Raw genomic sequence first — 19862 nt, 5'->3', positions numbered from 1 at the left:
TTATTCAGTGTCTCCAATTAGCACCCAGATTGCTTCCAGAACATCCATTCTGAAAAGGCAAATCTGATGTATTCCTTATAAAATATATTTTGAATAGATTTTTTAAAGCAAATTGTTAAAATCCCTTAGTATAAATTATCTGGTCTTATCTGTATTCAGCTCAGTATGCTGTGTCCTTTTGACTGTGCCCTTTATCTTCTAAAGACTGTATTCCCACAGTTCTTTGCCATGTATGCCCAGTGACCTCCTACTTCTCATCTGGTGAGCACATACGCTTGGAACACCGCCCAGAGGTGGCTGTTCCCTAACACCATTCTTTTTTCCTCACTACAGGCTCTCTTTTGCTTCTTTTCTTTTCTCCAAGTCCCTTCCGCATATCTGGTTTCTAGACAGAATCTCACTTTCAGCATGGCTGATTTCAAACTCTCTATAAAGTCCAGGCTGCCCTAAAACTCACAGAGACATCGCTCTGCATCCCTCTCCTGAGCACTATACACACCAACAACAAAACTGCTTTATGAATCATATTTTGCTATTTTTATTTATATGATTGCTTAATGTTAAGGCCGTCAATCAAGGCCATTTCATAATTTATTCTCCATCCTCTGTCCTTTTAAAGCAGAATGTTTTATACTTTGTAGTAAGTCAAATAGAATGATAAATATGTGAATCCTTTGTTTTCAAGAAAGTATATTTATGGTATGTTCATAATTTTTTTAACAGACATTGTTAACTTTATTTCCCTCGCTGCACATTTGGTATCACTCCATTCTTCACTTTTTATTGATTCTTTGTAAATTTTGTCATGCACCCCGATCCCACCCATCTCTCTGTCTTTTCATAGCTGCCCTCCCCCATTGCAACCCCTCCCCTCCCCTCCCCTCCCCTCCCCCCGGGGTAGGGGGGAAAACAAAATTAAAACTAAAAACAGGAAATCTCTCATGGAAACTGCGGTGTGTCACAGTGTGTCATTCAGCATATCCTTTCGCCCAAAACAGCTTTACTTGCAAATGTTCATTGCAAGGAGTCTTTGGTCTGGTAGAGGCCTCTGGCTTCTGCCACACCATCAGTACTGGATCCTCACTGGGACTCCTCTCGGATATCCTGTGTTGCCCTGTGTCGTGAAGATCCCGAAGCTTTACTTCTGTAGGACCAGCCCCTTTGCACTTTCCAGCAGTTCATATGCTAGGCAGATGTTAGGCTAGACCAGCTCAGAGAACTCAGTTCTAGGATCTGTAACTAAGTTTCTAGATACATAGTTTAAAAAAATTTAGAAAATAGTTCATCAAAATAGAACCTATTTGTTTCCCTGCACCCATTTCTGGTGCCTCACAATTATCTGTAACTGTAGGTATAGGGAGTCTGATACTCTCTTCTGGCCTGTACCTTCCATGGGTATTTGAATGTATATACAGAAGCATTTGAGCAGCCCACACATATTCACATAAATAAAATAAACTAATCTTTAAAAATACCTTCCAAATGATGGGAAGTCAAATTTGGAGAAATCTATAAGAATACCTCAGGAAATGCAGTAACTTTATCAAAATAGATTATAATGTTTTCACACATTCTTATTTGATAGCTCTATCATGTATTGTATTGGTTGTTATAATGTAAGCACTAAACAGAGTAGTACCATTGAGAGCTCCTAAAGCTGCAAGATTGTACTAGTATTTACTTGGGAGAGTTCAAAGTTTTTCTCATATCAAGAAAGTCACATGACTTAATGTGATGAATATATAGCTTTTCTTTGAATGCTAATTACTGATTTTGATGTAAACCACTTTTCAAGTTTTTAAGAGAAAAGTGCAAGCAAAATTACACAATACTTTTCATGAAGGTAATATGCTTGTTCACACTATTTTTTTTTCTTTCATGGGCTTACATAGGCAAATATTTATACACTGATTCTTAAATATTTGTTAAAAATTATATATCTATTCTAAAAAATGCCACAGCATACATAACACAGAGCAATGCTAATTTATTTTTCATGGTAAACATGTGGTAATTTCATGTCTACTGAAAAATTGATACTTTTAAAGCCAGGCACTGTAGTTTGCATCATTAATCTCAGGAGGCAGAAACAGGTAGATCTCTAGGTTCCAGCCTAATCCTGGTCTAAAAATGACTACTAGGACAGCCAGAGCTATGAAAAGAAACCTTGTCTCAATAAAAAAAAATGAAAACAAAACCAAGAAAAATATATGTACTCTTGTTCATAATGTTTTCCTGACATAATTATAGATTGATTTAGGCTACTTCCCTGCTAAAATCAGACATCAGTGCATCTGCTAATTCAGCATAATAGTATAGAAATAGCAAGAAATTGTAAGAAGCACATAATCTCCTGAAAATTAGAAAACGACATTGTTCAAACATATCCATGCTACTGGAATGAGTCCTCCGTCATCAATATAGAGAAAGATTTATCTTAGGGGATTTCTTTCCTTCTTTCTCCACACTATCTGTTGAATAAAGAATTATAACAATATACAAGATTAAAAATCATTGATTGTTTTTCCTTTGAGAAGATTATGCTGCTTATGCAATGGTAGGATTTGTGGTAGAATGTGTAATTGGCTGTATGCTTATGAGGAATATACTGTTCTAATGCCCCTTTAGGTTCTGCACTTATTGCACATTTTACACTGTTGCAGTTCTCCAGAGTTCAATTTTTAGGATTTTTTTCTATGTGCTCCCAGTTCTACACATTAAAGCTGGTTTAAAACTCTTTTACTGGTTTCAAGTTTCTAGCCTAAATAACTATTTAAAATAGAAAGTGTTATTCTAAAAGTCATAGGATTAGATTTTCACTAGAAGTACATGGAGTGATGATGACTTCATAGAAGCATCTGACAACCTCTCGTGATTTCTCACTTTCCTCTTTCTCATTAGGCCACTCTGAGTATCACTAACATTTTTTCTTCCATCTCTTCCCTTTTCTAACAGTCGTTCCTTCCTGGCTTCATTATCTTTGCCTACACCATTCCTCTAGCCCACTAGTCTCCACGCACCTTACTTTATTGAGTGACTGTTTCTCATGTCCTCCATCCACAATCAAATGTTAAAGCCTCCGGGAAGTTACTTTGCAGCCTTCATTCAGACTAGAAGTAACTCCAGCAGAATTGTCAGGGTGGCAGGATCCTTCATTTCCACACTATGTTAATAATTATAACCATTCCTTCTTCCCTAACTACATACTGTTGTGGTCGATGTGATCTTGCTTCTCGCTTCTTCACTGAGCACATGACATGGAAACTGTTCTTCCTCCCACTCTAGGAATGCCGCTCTTTATTCAAAATTCTTATAATGTTCATTGTCTCTGCAAAGGCTTTTCAAAGCTGCCATAACAGATAGCACTCTCAAATCTCATTCCATACGCTATACGCAGTATAACCGAAGTCTTCAGTGTGCTCTGAGTGGCCCTCTCTGAACTCACCACATTCTTCATCATTATTGGGTGTGTTTTGTTTGTGTCATCATTTGTTTTATTGTTATTTTTTCACAAGGCTGTGGACTACTTGAGTTTTTCATTTCTAACTTTATAGGAGAGCATACTAATTACCTAATTACTCCTTGCTGGAGTAACATTATTAAAAATGAACAAATTGTTTCAATGCACTGTATATTATTAGCCACCTTTGTATGCAATTGTCTTCTCTCCAGTGCAACAGTGTGTAGAATGTGTCAAGCCTTGACTGATGAAATGCTTGGTAGGAATGAGGAAACATTTTATACTTTATAGTTACTTCAGAATCTCATATAATATAATAAAAACAAATAAAGAAATTTGTGTCTGCTAATCCATTAAGTGTTGAGGAAGGAGATAGTTACTTAAGATACTGGTTCTTCTTCATCATGACTTATTCAAAATGCAGATCCCAAATGAAAATTAGATTTTATCTTAGGAATGTTAAAATTATGATGAATCTATTTTCCTAAGCAAGTGTCTAAGACAGGCTGCTAATGAACAGTATTTAAAATATGTTTGCTAATAACCTCATTTCTTTTCTTACATTTGAGAGTTTGCTTTTTTTTTTTTTTAACCTTTGTGTTGTGAGAAATGCATTAGAGTAAGTAGAGACATGTAGCCTTGCTCTGGCTCTGAGCCACCCACCCAGGGCCAGATTTTCTCTTTGATATCTTTTTCATTATTGTCAAAGGTTGATACTTACACTTTCTTTTCTTTTAAATTCTAGCTCCTCCACAATTTGTGGTTAGGCCAAGAGATCAGATTGTTGCTCAGGGCCGGACAGTGACATTCCCCTGTGAAACTAAAGGAAACCCACAGCCAGCTGTTTTTTGGCAGAAAGAAGGCAGCCAGGTGAGTGGGGGCCAAGACTTCTTTTCTGACATCTCTGAACCTCGCCTCTCTCACTGACCCTCAGAGCTTGCCTTCTCCTGCTATCAATGCTCACTGTATTTTATTTCTAAGAAAGAAATCATTCTAAAATAACTGGATGTCAAATGTTCAAATAAAGCACTCTGTATTTGCCAGGGTTATTTGTTTTTAATACTATATCTAACCTAAATTAAAAATGAAATAATTTCAACCCCAACCTACACAGATACTAAAATTACCAACAGCAATGCTTATGTTGCTTTCTTGCATTTAGTGGCATGGTATTTAACCATAAATTATCACATAGAAAGTCCCTTGAATAGTCTTTAGCATATAAGAAATGGAATGGCTTTTTTTTTTTTCAATTCAGTGTTAATTGCCATAAAATCCAATTTCAACTCCCTGTGTGGTCAGTAGAAAAAAATCAGGAACTAAGCACACTTTCATTTAAGGATAGAGGAATTCCTTTCTTCCTTTTCCTCTCAGGATTTCCTCATAATAAGATTAGACAGGAAACAACAGATTTTACACAGGAAACAACTATCTTGTTTGTGCTTTGATCCTTCTGGGCAAAATTATCTCTCAAAGTCTTTTGGAAAACTCAACTGGACACATTAATTTTCTCAAGTAAATTTGGTTCAACTGTGGACAAGTGCTTAGCTTCTAGGTTGAGTCCATACAAATTTCCAGCTTGAAACAGATGAGAAATTAAAACAGTTCTTAGAGTAACGTGTCTACATGTTTCTCTTAAAATGAGCTGTTTGTTTCTTATAAAAGCACTAAAAATAACCCATCAACGCAAGAATTTCTCAAAAACAAGCATTCAGTGTTTTCTCAGCACGGTTGCTTGCCACCCCAACTTCTGGAAGAATATTTTTGAGGGGTGGAGATAACAGAAGATGACTAAATGTCAACAGTTGATATTGACACACTTTCTGAAAACTTTGCAAGAGGTGAATTTCACCTCAGGAGTTCTTTGACTTTTCACTAAAAAAGTTTATGTCATATGGAATTATAAAAATGGCATAAAGAAACATGTCTTTTCACTGATTAAAGATAGCTTTGGGGTTAAGATAATTTTCAACACATACAAATAACATCCCTAAAATAGTTCTAAAAATCCCTAATATAGCTCTAATATGGCTCCTAAAAATGTACACTTGTGCTCTGTCCTATGAACAGAGGTTATATAATATGATCATAAACGATTTTGAAAAATAATTAAGAGAATTTAAGCATTGCTCCTGAATTGTCTGACAAAGTGAGATAAATTCTAAAGATATTATTAATACAGGACTGGCCTTTTTAAGTACAAGGAAAGGGGGAAATGAAGAGTTTAAGTTAGCCTGGGTAACTCCATTTTGAAATGAGGAGCCATCTTGACCAGGAGCTGAACTCAGGTACCAGGAAATATCACAGAATATGCACTTGGCAAAAAAACAAAGTAACTTTCCTAGCAACGGCCTCCAGGAAACATCACAGAATACATACTTAGTAAGAAACAGAAACAATCTCCCCTGGCAGCAATCAAGGAGAATCAGCTGAGAGTCACTGGGAAAATTTTCCCCAATGTTCCAGATATAGTTAAGAAGAACGGCAATTGTGATTATATGCCTTAGGCAATTGTGATTATCACCTTGCCCCTCTGACTTTTAACCAGTCCTGTAATTCCAAGGCATGTGGCCCCTTGCTTGCACTCATGGAAACCCCCTGCTTGCAGTCTTTCCTTTCCATGCTCACTCAAGGGTCAGGGTCCCACTTCTCTACTGCTGCATCAGTGGGACTTGGGTTCTGAGTTCCATTGCTTTAGGAATAAAGCTCTCTTGCTCTTGCAAAAAAAAATGTTGCATAAAATTATTGTTACGTATGTTGATTTGCTTCCAATAATTGTAGTTATAATTTTATTTCTTTCACTACTCTCTCCCCTTGTGGGCATGAAGAGAATGAGAGATTAAGAATAAAGATGAAATATTTGAATAAACTGTAAATTTTTATTTAATGAATTTAGATTTCAAAAGAGTTCAGTCTGCCTGCTACCAGTATCCAAATTTTACAGTTGATGACCATCAATAGAAAGGGCCAAAATCCTGAACTAATGATCCATATTCCTCAATACATACGGATAAAGCCAATTAGTATTAACAGGGTGCTCAAATACTTTCAGTGCTTTTCAGAGTTCCTGGGCATGGCTTGCAATCCTTTTTTTTTTTTTGCCTTTGTCATACAACCTGGGAGTATAGATGATAGATCAAACTCAATCAAATGCCACTTTCCATGTCAACGAATCATTTAGAAGGTGGAATGATATTACAGTGTAGAGAAGAGATGCCGAGGAGAATTAGCCCATCTGATAGATTAGTGCAATGTAAATTAGTGTTCTAATGGCTAATTGTAGGAAAGTGTGCACTTTGAGTTATTGTTTCATTTTCAATTGCTCTTAAAATTTAGGCCTTTCTCTTTTAGATGGTTTATAAGTGTAATATATTTCGATTCCACAGGAGATTATCTTTCAAGTATATGAAAATGTCTAGCACTGTATAGTAATATAACTTTGGGAAGAGGGCAATAGCATTTTGAAATTATACTCCTGACATGCTAGCAAACATTGCTCCTTTTAGACAGCATTTAATAGCATGGTAATGTTTATGTAAAGTGGGCTTATAGTGTCACACTTGAATCTAATAAAGTGGACATCCATCATGTCGCAATAAAGAGAAGAGCTTCTAATTAAAGTAGGACATCATTTGCTGGATTAAAGTCATTTAGCGTAATTGAAAAGTGTTAATACCCTATTTTATCCTCTTCCACTGGCATTACTTCAAGGGTAAAAATATTTTAAGGTGAAAATGTGTCTTGTGCCTTTAATTGAATGTTATTGCCTCCTGATTTCTACTTATTGAAATTGTTTAATTACAAACCTGGAAAATTAATTACTATATTGCAAAACAGATCCCAGAGGGTTCTAATGTTCTTTTTTGTAAGTAAATACAACATAAAAATTGATATGTCCTTATTTATAATGCAGCTAGAAACATACCTCAGTATGATTTATTGTATCCACATGTTTTTCTTAATTGAACAACAGTAAAACAGCACAGGTCAACCAAATTAATGACCCTGTGCCCACAGAAGAACTTTAAGAATTTGTGAGCGGACTGTATTAGGTGTGTGACAAGCTTTAGTGAACCGGGTAGTAAACTATTTCAAATGAAAGTAATACTATGAAGGTCTGAGAGGTTATATGCATGCTTTCAGAGCCATGCTGTAGCCTTTATTTATTTTAAATAAGTGACTTAACTTTGCTTAGATTATAGCATTTTTCATAGCTCTTTTGGAAGCTGCTATGGCTTACTAAGAAAAACTTATAATAGACATTTAGAAGCTTCCCTTGGTCAGTCTACAGTAAATGCAATGTTTATAACTTGTCCTAACATATTAAAATTAGTCAACAATAAGGATATTTGGCATTGCTTGTTAATATACAGTTTATAAGCTACCTTCTTACCATTGCAGTCAACATCCTTTCAAGGCCTGGGGACTAGGTTATATGAGTAATATTTTGCCTGTTTATTTTAAAGATGTGGGAACTAAAGGTCAAAGGTGAAATATATAACTAGCCAACATTAGGGAGTAGATAGTTGATATAAAGTTAAGCTAATGACCCTGATTTGGTCAATATCTTGCAGATCTGTGTGTTGAAATATGATGCTGTGGAATATAAAGCTGCAAGAATTATATTCAAATCAAAAAGTTCTGAATTTTAAGGACAGGGGATTGTTTCTCCAGGTAGAAGATGGTGACTTTGTAGCTCACAGACTGGAACTAGTCAACCCCATTGTGGTGCATATAATCATCTCATAGCCATGTGTTTTTCAACATATATATATATATATTATTTTTATGATCATATTTCCATATTGGTTATAGTAGTTTTTAATGAAATCATCTCTGTGGAGGGAAAAGTATTGAAGAGTCTGTTTTGTTTTGTTTTTCCACAGAACCTACTTTTCCCAAATCAACCTCAGCAGCCCAGTAGCCGTTGCTCAGTGTCACCTACCGGGGACCTCACCATCACCAACATTCAGCGTTCAGATGCAGGTTACTACATTTGCCAGGCCTTGACGGTGGCAGGAAGCATCTTAGCTAAAGCGCAGCTGGAGGTTACTGATGGTGAGATGTTATCACTTGACTTTTTCATGAAAATGATAACTTGTATTTTAATACACACATTTTGATTTGGGAGAATTTTTTTTGATTTGCTGAAACATTTGCCTCAATGCCTATATAATACTTTGGCCTAGGAAACAGTATTATATTTACATGAGTAAAGCAACAGTTGTTAGTTGTTTCTAATTCTGATTTTATATCACCCATTTCCCTAAGAAAAAAGAGTGTCAAAGACAACAATTTAGATCATTAAATTTACAGTGGTGCATTGTTTTACACAAATGACATTAACTTGTTGTGTTTATAATCATAATCTGTATGTTTTCACTGAATATTTTCCTGGCATGACTGCTTCTGATGGATATTAATACTTTTATTTAACTAGAGGAGTAGGAAATATCATCTTTAAATATCATCAGTGAAACAGAAATGAGATTTTAGTTAGCTAATCATATTATGACATTCTTCTAACTTTAATTATACATTTGCTAAGTTAAATTAATTAAATACATTCCAAAGAAGTGATGTATGCTAAAATTATTATTTTTTACTTGCACATATATACTTCGAATTTTAATTTCTACTTAGAGTTGAAAAGGCTCTGATTTTTTTCACCAGAAGTTTATTTATTGCACTTGACAGCTTGGAGGATTTAGATAATGTGTGGGCCGTGAACATCAATTTTTCCCTTGTCTTCAATGTTTTAAATTTAAAAAAAAAAATCTTCATATTTGTTTTGTTTTTGCTAGTTTTCCCACTTCTTTTTGACTACCTTCTGAGATACAGAGACTTTAAAACATATACTCTCAGATTTTCTTTTCTTTTTTATTTCCTGGTGAAAGTCCCTTTGCTTTTCGATATTCCACACTGACGTGTAGATTAAAAGGCCATTTTAAATGAATAGAAAGGCAATATCTTCTAATATCTCTCTATGGCAAGGCCCAGTTTAGCACTGTGTCAGGATCAGTGTAGGGCCTGACAACACAGACAGAAACTGTCCACGGAGATGCTAAGAGACTATGGGCAGCACCTGCTGGAGCTGCAGAGACTTTCCTGATATGAGACTGAAAGAGAAGTCCAGCTCAAGGGTAACTGTGATGAGTAAGAGCTGCCATAGATGGCAAGAGCTTCTGTCCCTGAGGTTCCATATTTCTCAAACAGAATAAAAGATAATGATTAACATCTGTAAAAGTTCTCATTTTTTATGCCAGTGAAAATGACTAGACATAAATGCTTGGAAAATAAGATATATTGACCAAATAATTTAATATTTTCACATTTTAAATATGCATATAAACATATATTTATCTTTAAAATCTTTTCAATTTACGGAAAGTTCATTTCTTTTTTTTAAATTCTGTAACTTATTACTCCAAATTAAAAAAATGTAATGACTAGTGCATGAATAGAGACAATAAAATTTGAAAAGCATATAGATATGTAATGTATTTTACAACTTATGTTGACTACAAATGCCACACTGTGATCTTATTGGAAAGGCTTATTAAGGGTTTACAAAGTGTAGTTAGAGAAGACCGCAGAGTTGTTCACAGATCACTGAAAAACCTAAATGTTCATTTAACCTTTGACCCCTGTGTCATGGAAACCTGTGGCCATCTTTCAGCCATAACATCCCTGAAACTGAAATTTCTGCTAGCCAGGAGATTTTCAATTACTGTATTGATCAGTGTCATTCAAAAGGCAATGCGTTACTCATTTAAATAGTGAAAAAAAAAAAAGGAAGAGGAAATTCTAATTAGCTGACCTTTCCTGGTGTCTAATGATATCAGAGAGAAAACTATAAAAGCAGCTTTATAAGAAATTAATGGAATTCAGTGTAGCTATTTAACTTGAAACAGAAATACCACAGCACTTAAAAATTGATAAACACATTTTATAAGGGTAATGATGATCTATTTTCTCCCTCAATTATAAAATTGTATATAATGGTTTGTGCATTAAGTTTAACTTGAAAACCCATAAACCTTTCTGTTAAACTTCAATTTCTCCAGATTTGTTACAATTACTGTTATGCTCTATACCCTTATTCCATCAAAGTATTTTCTTTACTTCTAAGTTAAAAAAAATTATAAAACCAGGAGGTTGTCATTTTGGTTTGTGATGAACAGATAACTGGGTTTTGGTTTCTAGTTGTTTTTTTTTTTTTTGTAATAACATAAATCAGTTTGTTCAGAATTCAGAATAACTTCATATGCAAGAAGTTATGTTCCCTTTACTAGATAAATTAAAACGGTTTGATTTTTATCATGTACAATGCATTTAATATAATTTAAATAAAATACACCAGTGTGTTTGTGAATATAATACATACATATATTTATTACATCTATGTATACGTGTATGTTTCAAAGTACAATATAAAATTAAAGTACACAAACTCATAACAAACAAAAATCTGTGTTGTTGTTACACAATAGTCATTTTATTTTAAAAGTCATTTTTTTCTTACTTGGGAAGGTCAGTTTGATTGGGCAGGAGTATTCTCATGAATTTTTAAGAAACACAAGTATCAACTATTTCTAGTTATCTACCAACCATTTACGTAATATGAAACATTAAGATATGTTTCTTAAACCATTTAAAATGTTTCTTAAAACAACAAATGTTATGCTATAGGATGATGCTTCAAAAGCAACAAAGCACACTGAGCTTGTGGAATTATGCTGAATGTAAATGCTGATTATAAAGGAAGACTTGAATCTGGTCATGCCATGCACTCCAGTTGACTAGTTCCCACTGCTTCACTGCGTGTTCCTAGTCAATAAATTCATTCAAATGACATGACTGTAGTTTGAAGACCCAAGGTCATGATTTTGTATTTAAATTATTTAAAGTCTAATGTTCTATCATCCACAAAACACATCAGCCTATGTAAACATAACATTCGGCAGCTGTTATGAATAATAAATTATATAATACTCGTGTATTTATAACAAAAAGCAAAGACGGAGGTTAGTTTTCTGAGAAGTATGTCCTGTACTTTAGTTTTTAATATGTATGTCTATGAGCAAGAAAAAAAACTGAACAATTTATGATTGGCAGCCAGTAAAAGTAACCTATATTTTTATTTTAATTTCAATGTGACTAAGTTTTTCAATTCAATTCAACCTTTCTTAAATATCAAAATTTATCTCTAAATCGTTTTAATTAAAATGAATGCACAATAAAATAAAACAATAGTATCGTCTTGCACAGTATACGTAGATGTATGTTTAAAGTATATCGTTGGAGAATTTATAGAAATTTAAAAGGCAAAGTAAGCTATAAGTTATAGTAAAGGGTTTTGGGTGTTTAGTTTTATTTTTCAGTGTCAATACATCAAGACTACTGAATGTCGTGGAAGTCTAAATTTCCTGCATATGCTTTTACTTTTTAGTTTTGACAGATAGACCTCCACCCATAATCCTGCAAGGACCAATAAACCAAACGCTTGCAGTGGATGGTACAGCGTTACTGAAATGTAAAGCCACTGGAGAGCCTCTTCCTGTGATTAGCTGGCTGAAAGAAGGCTTTACTTTTCTGGGTAGAGATCCAAGAGCTACAATCCAAGACCAAGGAACGCTGCAGATTAAGAATTTACGGGTATGTATTATTTGGGCTTGCTGATCCTATCAACAGTAGTGCTGTAAGGAAAATGTGTACGGTATATAGAAAAAATGTGGTATTTTAGCACAATTGCTGTACATTTTATGAAAGACCATACTATTTCTTGGTTCAACAATGACTACTTGGAATTATAGGACAGACTGTTGTCCTTTGGTAATTCACAATTTCACACTGTACCTAGAATCTTTCAACTTGGGCATCCCCAAGACTGTCATCAGTGAAGTTAAAATTCGTATACAATACTTCAGAATTTTGTTTTATAAGTATGTTTGAATGTGAATATGTATTCATGTGTGTGAAGGTGTTTGTGCATGTAGAAGTCAGATAACAACCTGGTTGTCTTTTTCATAACCCTCCCACGATGTAGAAAGGACACAGTTTCTTTTGGGACTTTCTTTAGGAGGGAGGTCTCACTGGTCCACAAGCAGGTGACTACTTTTCTCCATCCTCTTCATACTGAGATTACAGATACACGGTACCGTTTCTACATAGATTTAAGTTTTTGGGAATTCAGGGCAGGTATTCATACCTGAAAGACAAGAACTTACTGACTCAGCTCCCTCTTCAATACAGGAGCTAGAAATATTGGAGAGAAGTTTATACATATTTCAGGCAACTAATCGCATTTGAGAATAGGAAATGCTTCTAATTTTATTCTATCAAGGAAGATTGTGAGGTTATATGGGTAAACTGGCTTGGACAAGAATAAAAGAATCAACTTCTGTTCCTATGAGGCATGTTTGGATAGTTAGTAAAGCTCAGAGATTTGGGTTGCTACAAATTTTTCATTTATACTTTTAGACAAGTATGAGGCACTAGTGTACTAACTGAATGTACTTAAGAAAGAACGGCTGATAGGGAGGTCCTCCTCCCTTTCCATCTGAAGCTAGCTTACTAGTTCTCATCAGGACTTAGAGAGGGGCAGGGAGGAGAGGAGGGAGGGAGGGTGGGATTGGGAGGGGATGAGAGAGGGGGCTACAGCTGGGATACAAAGTAAATGAACTGTAATTAATATTAAAAAATACAAATTTAATTTAAAAAAAGAAAGAACAACTCCCTCATTGTGAGATAAATCTGATCTACATCAAAGGCGACCACAAGAAGTCAGTGATTCTGAATATTGTATTAATTTTCTACTAATATTTAACAACCATTTTAGCAATAAGAGTGATTTGAAGCAACACACAGTTTTTTTTCTCACATGGTCTGTTAAAATTAGAATTAAAAGCACATCATGAGTTAGCTAAAATTTCTGCTACAGTTGTTGCAATGCTGTGATTGTCAGTTAGTGGTAGAGGCGTGCCAAAATACTGTGGGAAGATGGACTGTTGATTGCTTTGTGTTGCTTCGGATGCACTGATTGCTACCCACATTCTTCTGAGAGTTGGCTGGTGGTAGTGTCCTCTAGGGTCTTGCTATCTGGGTCTTCCTACTATGAGTGCTGATATCTTCAGAGTCAGCATGGAAGCTGCCAATGAACATGAGCATTTCAGTCTCATGGTACTAAACCTCAGACATGATGTAACCTTCAGGTATGCTATTGACCAGATAATAGGTCTAAAGGTCTCATCTCCATGTTAGTGAGATGAAGCATTACATACAAAGTGAGAACCTGAGAGCTGTATTATGAGGGTTCCCAGTCCATTGCCAGCACACTAGTTACCTCAATTCTGTCTCCCATCACCAGGTAACTAGTGTGATACTATATAAAAATATTGATAATTATACAGTGGAAGAACAATTAGTACAGTTTAGCACTTGGGCAGAAACTGGAAAGCAGGAAGAAGAAAAGTAAATAAAGAAACCATATGACACAGCCAGCAAATGAGTGACTCCGTGGGTGAGAACACCTGCCTCCAGGCCTGATAGCCTGAGTTCAGTTGCTAAGAAACACATACACAAGGAGAGGAGAGAACTGATGCTTGCAAGCTTCAGATGACCTCCCAACAAGAGCCTTCATACAAATATATATGAAATAAATAAATAAATAAATAAATAAATAAATAAATAAATAGATTACTGAATCTTAAATTTTCATGTTCAGAAGCCGGGGTAAAGGAGAAATGTTTTGCTGCACATTGATTTTCAAATAAAGATGTTTCTTCCCTTAGGATGGGATATATCTACAATTACACATCTATATGGTAATTTATCAGTGCATAATATGTTTGAAAAAAAGAATATCATAGATAAGCTTTAATACACTTATAAATAATCTTAACTTTAACAATAACAAATTAACTATTATTCTAGGTGAGAAAAACTGTCAAGTTCTGTCAAAGGAAAATAAATTAATATGAACTTTTTAAAGTATGTTTTTGAAATTTGTCATGAATTGGCTAACTTTCTTTGAACAAAATGAAAGTTATTTAAAAATTCATCCTAGCTCTCCTTCCATAAGCATTTTAACCTCTTTCTGAGATAAAGGCTGACTTGGGCCAGGAAGGTTAATGCTTTTTTGCTGTATTGTTGCATTAAAGGATGTGTGTGCATGGACAGTCAAGATCCCTAAGAGTGCAAGAGAGAAGTAATTAAAGGTAGATGCTTGATGATGTCAAACAAGCTTTGACTCCTTGCACAGGTCTTTGAGTAGCATCTTTCAGATGCCATCCCCAAGAGGCTTGTTTGTAGCTAACTATCCAAGGAGAAAAGGGGTTGAAAGAGTGTGCTAACCTATACATTTCCTTTTAAAGAAATTGGTCAAGGATGAAAGGATAAGGAGAGAAAGAAAGTGAAGCACTCTTGATCAGAATATGTCTTATCTAAAGTTAAAGCACACAAAAGATAGCATGGTGATGGTGATCATGGCAGCACAAAAGTGAGGCTCACAAGCTATTTGGGCTTTTGATCGGTTCCAAATTGAGCACATTGTTCTTTTCCTGTACAATGGCTGCAGTTAAAGGAGGATTACAACAGGCTTTACCACTTCACTGGTGTAGTCAAGAGGTTTTCCACAGGTCAGAATCCTTTGTGTCTCATCATTTCTTTTCTCAATGCATGAGGCAAGAGAACAAAATAACATGATAGATGCTAAGTTCTCCTGGTCCAGCTAATTGGTATCTGAATCTGTATCTTTTGAGAAGTTGAATATTCCAATACTCATTAAAACCTACCTACCACAGCTAATGTCAGACTCATATCTCCACACAATGACAAGGGGATGCAGTTAAGACACATTACCTACATACTCTTCCTTTTTACACAGAATAACAAGTGCTACATTTTAGTTCTGCAGCTATAATAAAATGCAAATTCTTTTACACATTCACAGCCCATATTCAAATGAACATCCCATTAAAATCCAAACTCAGCTCATTATATTTAGCTTGTGAGTGATGCTTCTTAAATGCAAAGATTCCTAATGACTATAATGCAGTCGCAGCCACATTTCAAAGGATGGCTTATTCCACAATGGCTACTCCTATCATCCTTGTAAGATATAAAATTGTACAGAAATAGTATGGGAAAAAGTAACATGCTAGAGCAACTTCAAACTTAAATTGAATACATAGTGATATTTAAAATCAATAGAAATGGTAGCATGACAGTAATTTCATGGACTAATGATTTATCTGAGAATCAGTTATAACATGGAGTCATGGATTAATTTTGAAATATTCCAAAATCTCCCACATTTCATGAAGAAACTCATGCTTATCATGGAATCTAAATTCTGTATCTTTTGGTTGCCTTGAACTTTTTCTTTGGCATTGACTTCCATCTATTTACCCTAACCCACCAACCTAATGGACCTACATATTTGGTACTGCAAGCCTCTAGAACCCGAACACTATGAGGACCATTTAGTTTTATGTTTTATTGATAAGTAGCCTTTTATTTTTCAAGATTTTTTTTTCAGTTTTACATTTGTAAAAGACAACATTTGTTCATATTTTCAACTATTCCAAAAGTTCTTGGCTGTTCTTAAATCAGCAACAAAGACATTTTAAATGGTCAATAAATTGAGATATTTTTTAAATGTGCTTTTGAAAAATAATCTATATTTTTGGCTCTGTTCTGATTGTGTTTATTTCAAAATGGCAAAGCTCTATAGGCATGGTTTTTTTTTTGTTATTTTGGTTTTGTTTTTTTAATTCAGTTTTTAATTCAGTTTTTGTTTTGTTTTGAGATGATACCACTTTATTATTAAGTGCTGCACTGAAACCATTTACTTATAAGTAGAGAATGCAATTATCAAATGACAAAGAATATTCTTTTAAAACAGATTTGGCTTCTCAGAGGTATGCTGTCTCATTATCTACTTAGTAGTCCTAGATACTTTTAGCTATTGAAATGCAGTTTCTTTGAAACAGAAAAGCCAGCATTGCCTTTGTGAAAGATTGCATTCATGTAGAATCTACATGAATTCTAAGTTGGCTTGTTCCAATCTGAAAACAACACAATGGAATCCCACAAGGAAAGAGCGTTAAAAGTAAATATTACCATGGAGACAGCAAAATAAATAAATAACGCTTATCAGACAAATAACATTTAGTTGCAGAAATATAATTTTGAAAAACTTTTAATCAATGTTATAACAAATGGTTGCTTAAATCTCTTTTTCTGTCTCTCCCTCACACACAATTGGCAGTAATTCCTGAGTGATTTCAAGTTAATCATAATTGAATTCTCTCCTTCTATGTGTGCTAGATTTCTGATACTGGTACTTACACTTGTGTGGCTACAAGTTCAAGTGGGGAAACTTCTTGGAGTGCAGTGCTGGATGTAACAGGTGAGTTCCTATTGAGAGTCATATTCAAATAATAATGTGATGCTTATCAAGATTTTACATGCTTTGGATCTAAATCTAAGCCACATTCACTGTCGATTTTTAATTCACACAATAGTTGGCACATAGCATGGGATCTGGGAGAACCTCATGCATTTGTACCTCATGACCTTGTTGCTTGATTTCTTCTGTAATGCAAGTGATTATCCTGATTAGGCCTGAAAGGGAAGATGACATTTATTAGCATGTAGGAAAACCTAATACTTTACAACCACCTGATTTATGAAGATGAATTGCACACTGTCAAGTCAGTTTCTTTAGTGTTTTCTTCTTTCAAGCAATATTGTCTGCTTACAAAATCAGGTAAGAATTTTTTTTTCTATCTGTCATTTACAGAATCTGGAGCAACAATCAGTAAAAGTTATGATATAAATGACCTGCCGGGGCCACCATCCAAACCACAGGTCACTGATGTTACTAAGAACAGCGTTACCTTATCCTGGCAGCCAGGGACACCTGGAGTTCTCCCAGCAAGTGCATATATCATTGAGGCTTTCAGGTATGGGGCATTCCCTGTTTCATTTCTCCACTGGATTATTGCCTTAGTTACTGGATCCTCCAATCTCACCTGAGCAACCATGAGGCCTTTTGTCAACAACAAATCCATATGCTTTAAGAATTCCTTCTTATGTAAGACTATTCAGAATTAGACATAAAACTTTCATGTATCAGTAACAAGATTACAAACAAGATTTATTGTCTATTCCTATCTCTATAAAGAAGTATTTTGTAACACAATTGCTCCATCTTTTTTAACCTAACCATTGTCAATACATACAATAATACATTTCCTTTTTCCTATACTCAATACTTTCACATCACCTACTTTTGCATTCTCTCACACACTTTCTAATGTTTTAACAACAGTACATATATATATGTGTGTGTGTGTGTATATATATATATATATATATATATATATATATATATATATATATGAGGATTGTCTCCATATTTGAGGGAGAACACACAGGTATTTTTTTTCCTCAGTTTGATTCAACTTGTTTATTAGTATACTTTCCAGATCAGTCCATTTTCTGGTGAATTCATGATTTTATTCTGTTTTTCTTCATAGCTGAGTAAAATTCTATGTTTATATGTATCACATTGGCACATAAGACCTAGACACAACACACCATTGCTAGACATATACACTTATTGAAATGATTCAGTGTATATTGGCACACTGTGTTTTGGAATATTTATTTCTAATAATTAGAAAACAAATGAAAAATATTTAGAATATATTGATACTATATTCTTGACTAAATTTATTGGATATTCCTGAAAGACAATTGAAAGCCAAAGTTGAGAAATCAATTCCATGTGCTTTTAGTTATGAAAGCAAGAGTTATTTCAGCGTGGTAAATGAAATATTTGTCATGAGTACTGAGGTATAGATAATAAATCATTGAATATTATTACATTGCTTGATCCAAAAAGGATAAAGTACAAATGGAAAAGGTATATGTTGTAGTTTTACATTCAGTTTCACTGTGCTTTTCTTTGATGTTGCACACTTAGAAATCAGCCACTGTGTTTTATCAACATCAGGACAAATGATCACTCTTTATGTTAAGTTTTCTACTCCACATTTAAGTTAATGATAGATAGGTATTTTCAAATTTTAAAATAACAATTTCATAATTTTATGTTTGATAAGTAAGGATGGATTTTTATGCTAAAAATATAGTCCTAAAAATCCTCTTTTAAAAATTATTTTTAGTAAAGTTGCATTTGACTTTAAATACAGTTGTCTAAAACGGCATCCATATGTAGCTAGTTATAGAAGGGACCATACCTGGGATCTGAGATACTTCATCATTTAGAGATGAGATATCACAATACTGTGTAATATAAGTTTTTATTAAAAATGTAACGAAGGGAAAATATTCATTACATGCTTCCTTTCTTCTTTTACAGATATGTAGTTTTAGAAGGATCTATTATAAAATTGCATGTGGAATTGATGCAAAAGAAAACACACCTTGTTACAGGAAAATATATTGGCATAAATTACTCTGTAGCCCATTTATTCTTTCTGCAGGTTAATTCTTTGCAAGGTATATACATATGCATTTATGAGGACCATATTTATTGTATAAACTTGATGTTGTGATTTTGGCCTCTGTTCCTTTTACAGGTATTCATTTAGTGGGCTGCTGTGCATTTAGCAAAGGGCTGTCACATCTCCTGGGCTTAATTTTGTTGTGCATGGCACTCTGTTAGGTGGGCTCGGCTTTGTTGTTGAATAAAATGAACTCATCCAAATGTTTCATTATTGGGCTGAACACTTCAAGTGTTGTGTGTGTGTGTGTGCGTCTGTTTAATTTTCAGCCATTAACCTTTGTCATTGACACTCAACTCCATTTGCTATTGTATTATGAACGTTCTTTAAATTAGTTCCTGTTCCTATTTCAGCCAATCCGTGAGCAATAGCTGGCAGACAGTGGCAAACCACGTTAAGACAACTCTCTACACAGTGAGAGGGCTGAGACCCAACACAATCTACTTATTCATGGTCAGAGCAATCAACCCCCAAGGTCTCAGCGACCCAAGCCCTATGTCGGATCCTGTACGCACACAAGGTAGGTTCAGTAGCTGGGGAAAGTGATTGGCTTTAAGAAGGTGTGTCAACTTAAAACAAGGACATCGCATGAGCAAAGCGAATGCGCATATGCTGATTGTACATGATCTTGGGGTTTTGTCCATGGAAGAAAATGTTTTCAGAACACGTTTCTATGAACTCTCCTTCTGAGCTCTCTGGGTTTTTATAGGTAAAACAAACAGTTAGGTATATATGTAGTTAGTAAGAGACCCCAAATGAATAAAAAAGTTTTCCCTTTTCTATCACACAATAGAAAAAGGAAGTAAATCCTTGAAAAGTAGATGCCTAGATAGGACTGTCAGCTTCTTTTTCCTGTTTCCACT

At 34.6% G+C, this 19862-nt stretch overlaps 1 protein-coding gene across 24 annotated transcripts in view; it reads left to right on the top strand.

Annotated features, from left to right (window-relative positions):
* Robo2 (roundabout guidance receptor 2) overlaps positions 1–19862 on the top strand; it is a 1624501-nt gene that overhangs the window by 1518315 nt on the left and 86324 nt on the right. For all 24 annotated transcript variants that reach the window (XM_060370640.1, XM_060370647.1, XM_060370638.1 and 21 more), the window contains 6 exons: positions 4206–4330; positions 8347–8518; positions 11913–12118; positions 16793–16874; positions 17268–17430; positions 19353–19519. In XM_060370640.1, coding sequence (XP_060226623.1) covers positions 4206–4330; positions 8347–8518; positions 11913–12118; positions 16793–16874; positions 17268–17430; positions 19353–19519 — 915 coding nt within the window. The remainder of the gene's footprint in view (positions 1–4205; positions 4331–8346; positions 8519–11912; positions 12119–16792; positions 16875–17267; positions 17431–19352; positions 19520–19862) is intronic.

The sequence above is a fragment of the Meriones unguiculatus genome, chromosome 17, assembly GCF_030254825.1.
Source record: "Meriones unguiculatus strain TT.TT164.6M chromosome 17, Bangor_MerUng_6.1, whole genome shotgun sequence".
Classification (NCBI taxonomy): Eukaryota; Metazoa; Chordata; class Mammalia; order Rodentia; family Muridae; genus Meriones; species Meriones unguiculatus.
This window is presented reverse-complemented; position numbering and strand designations above follow the sequence as displayed.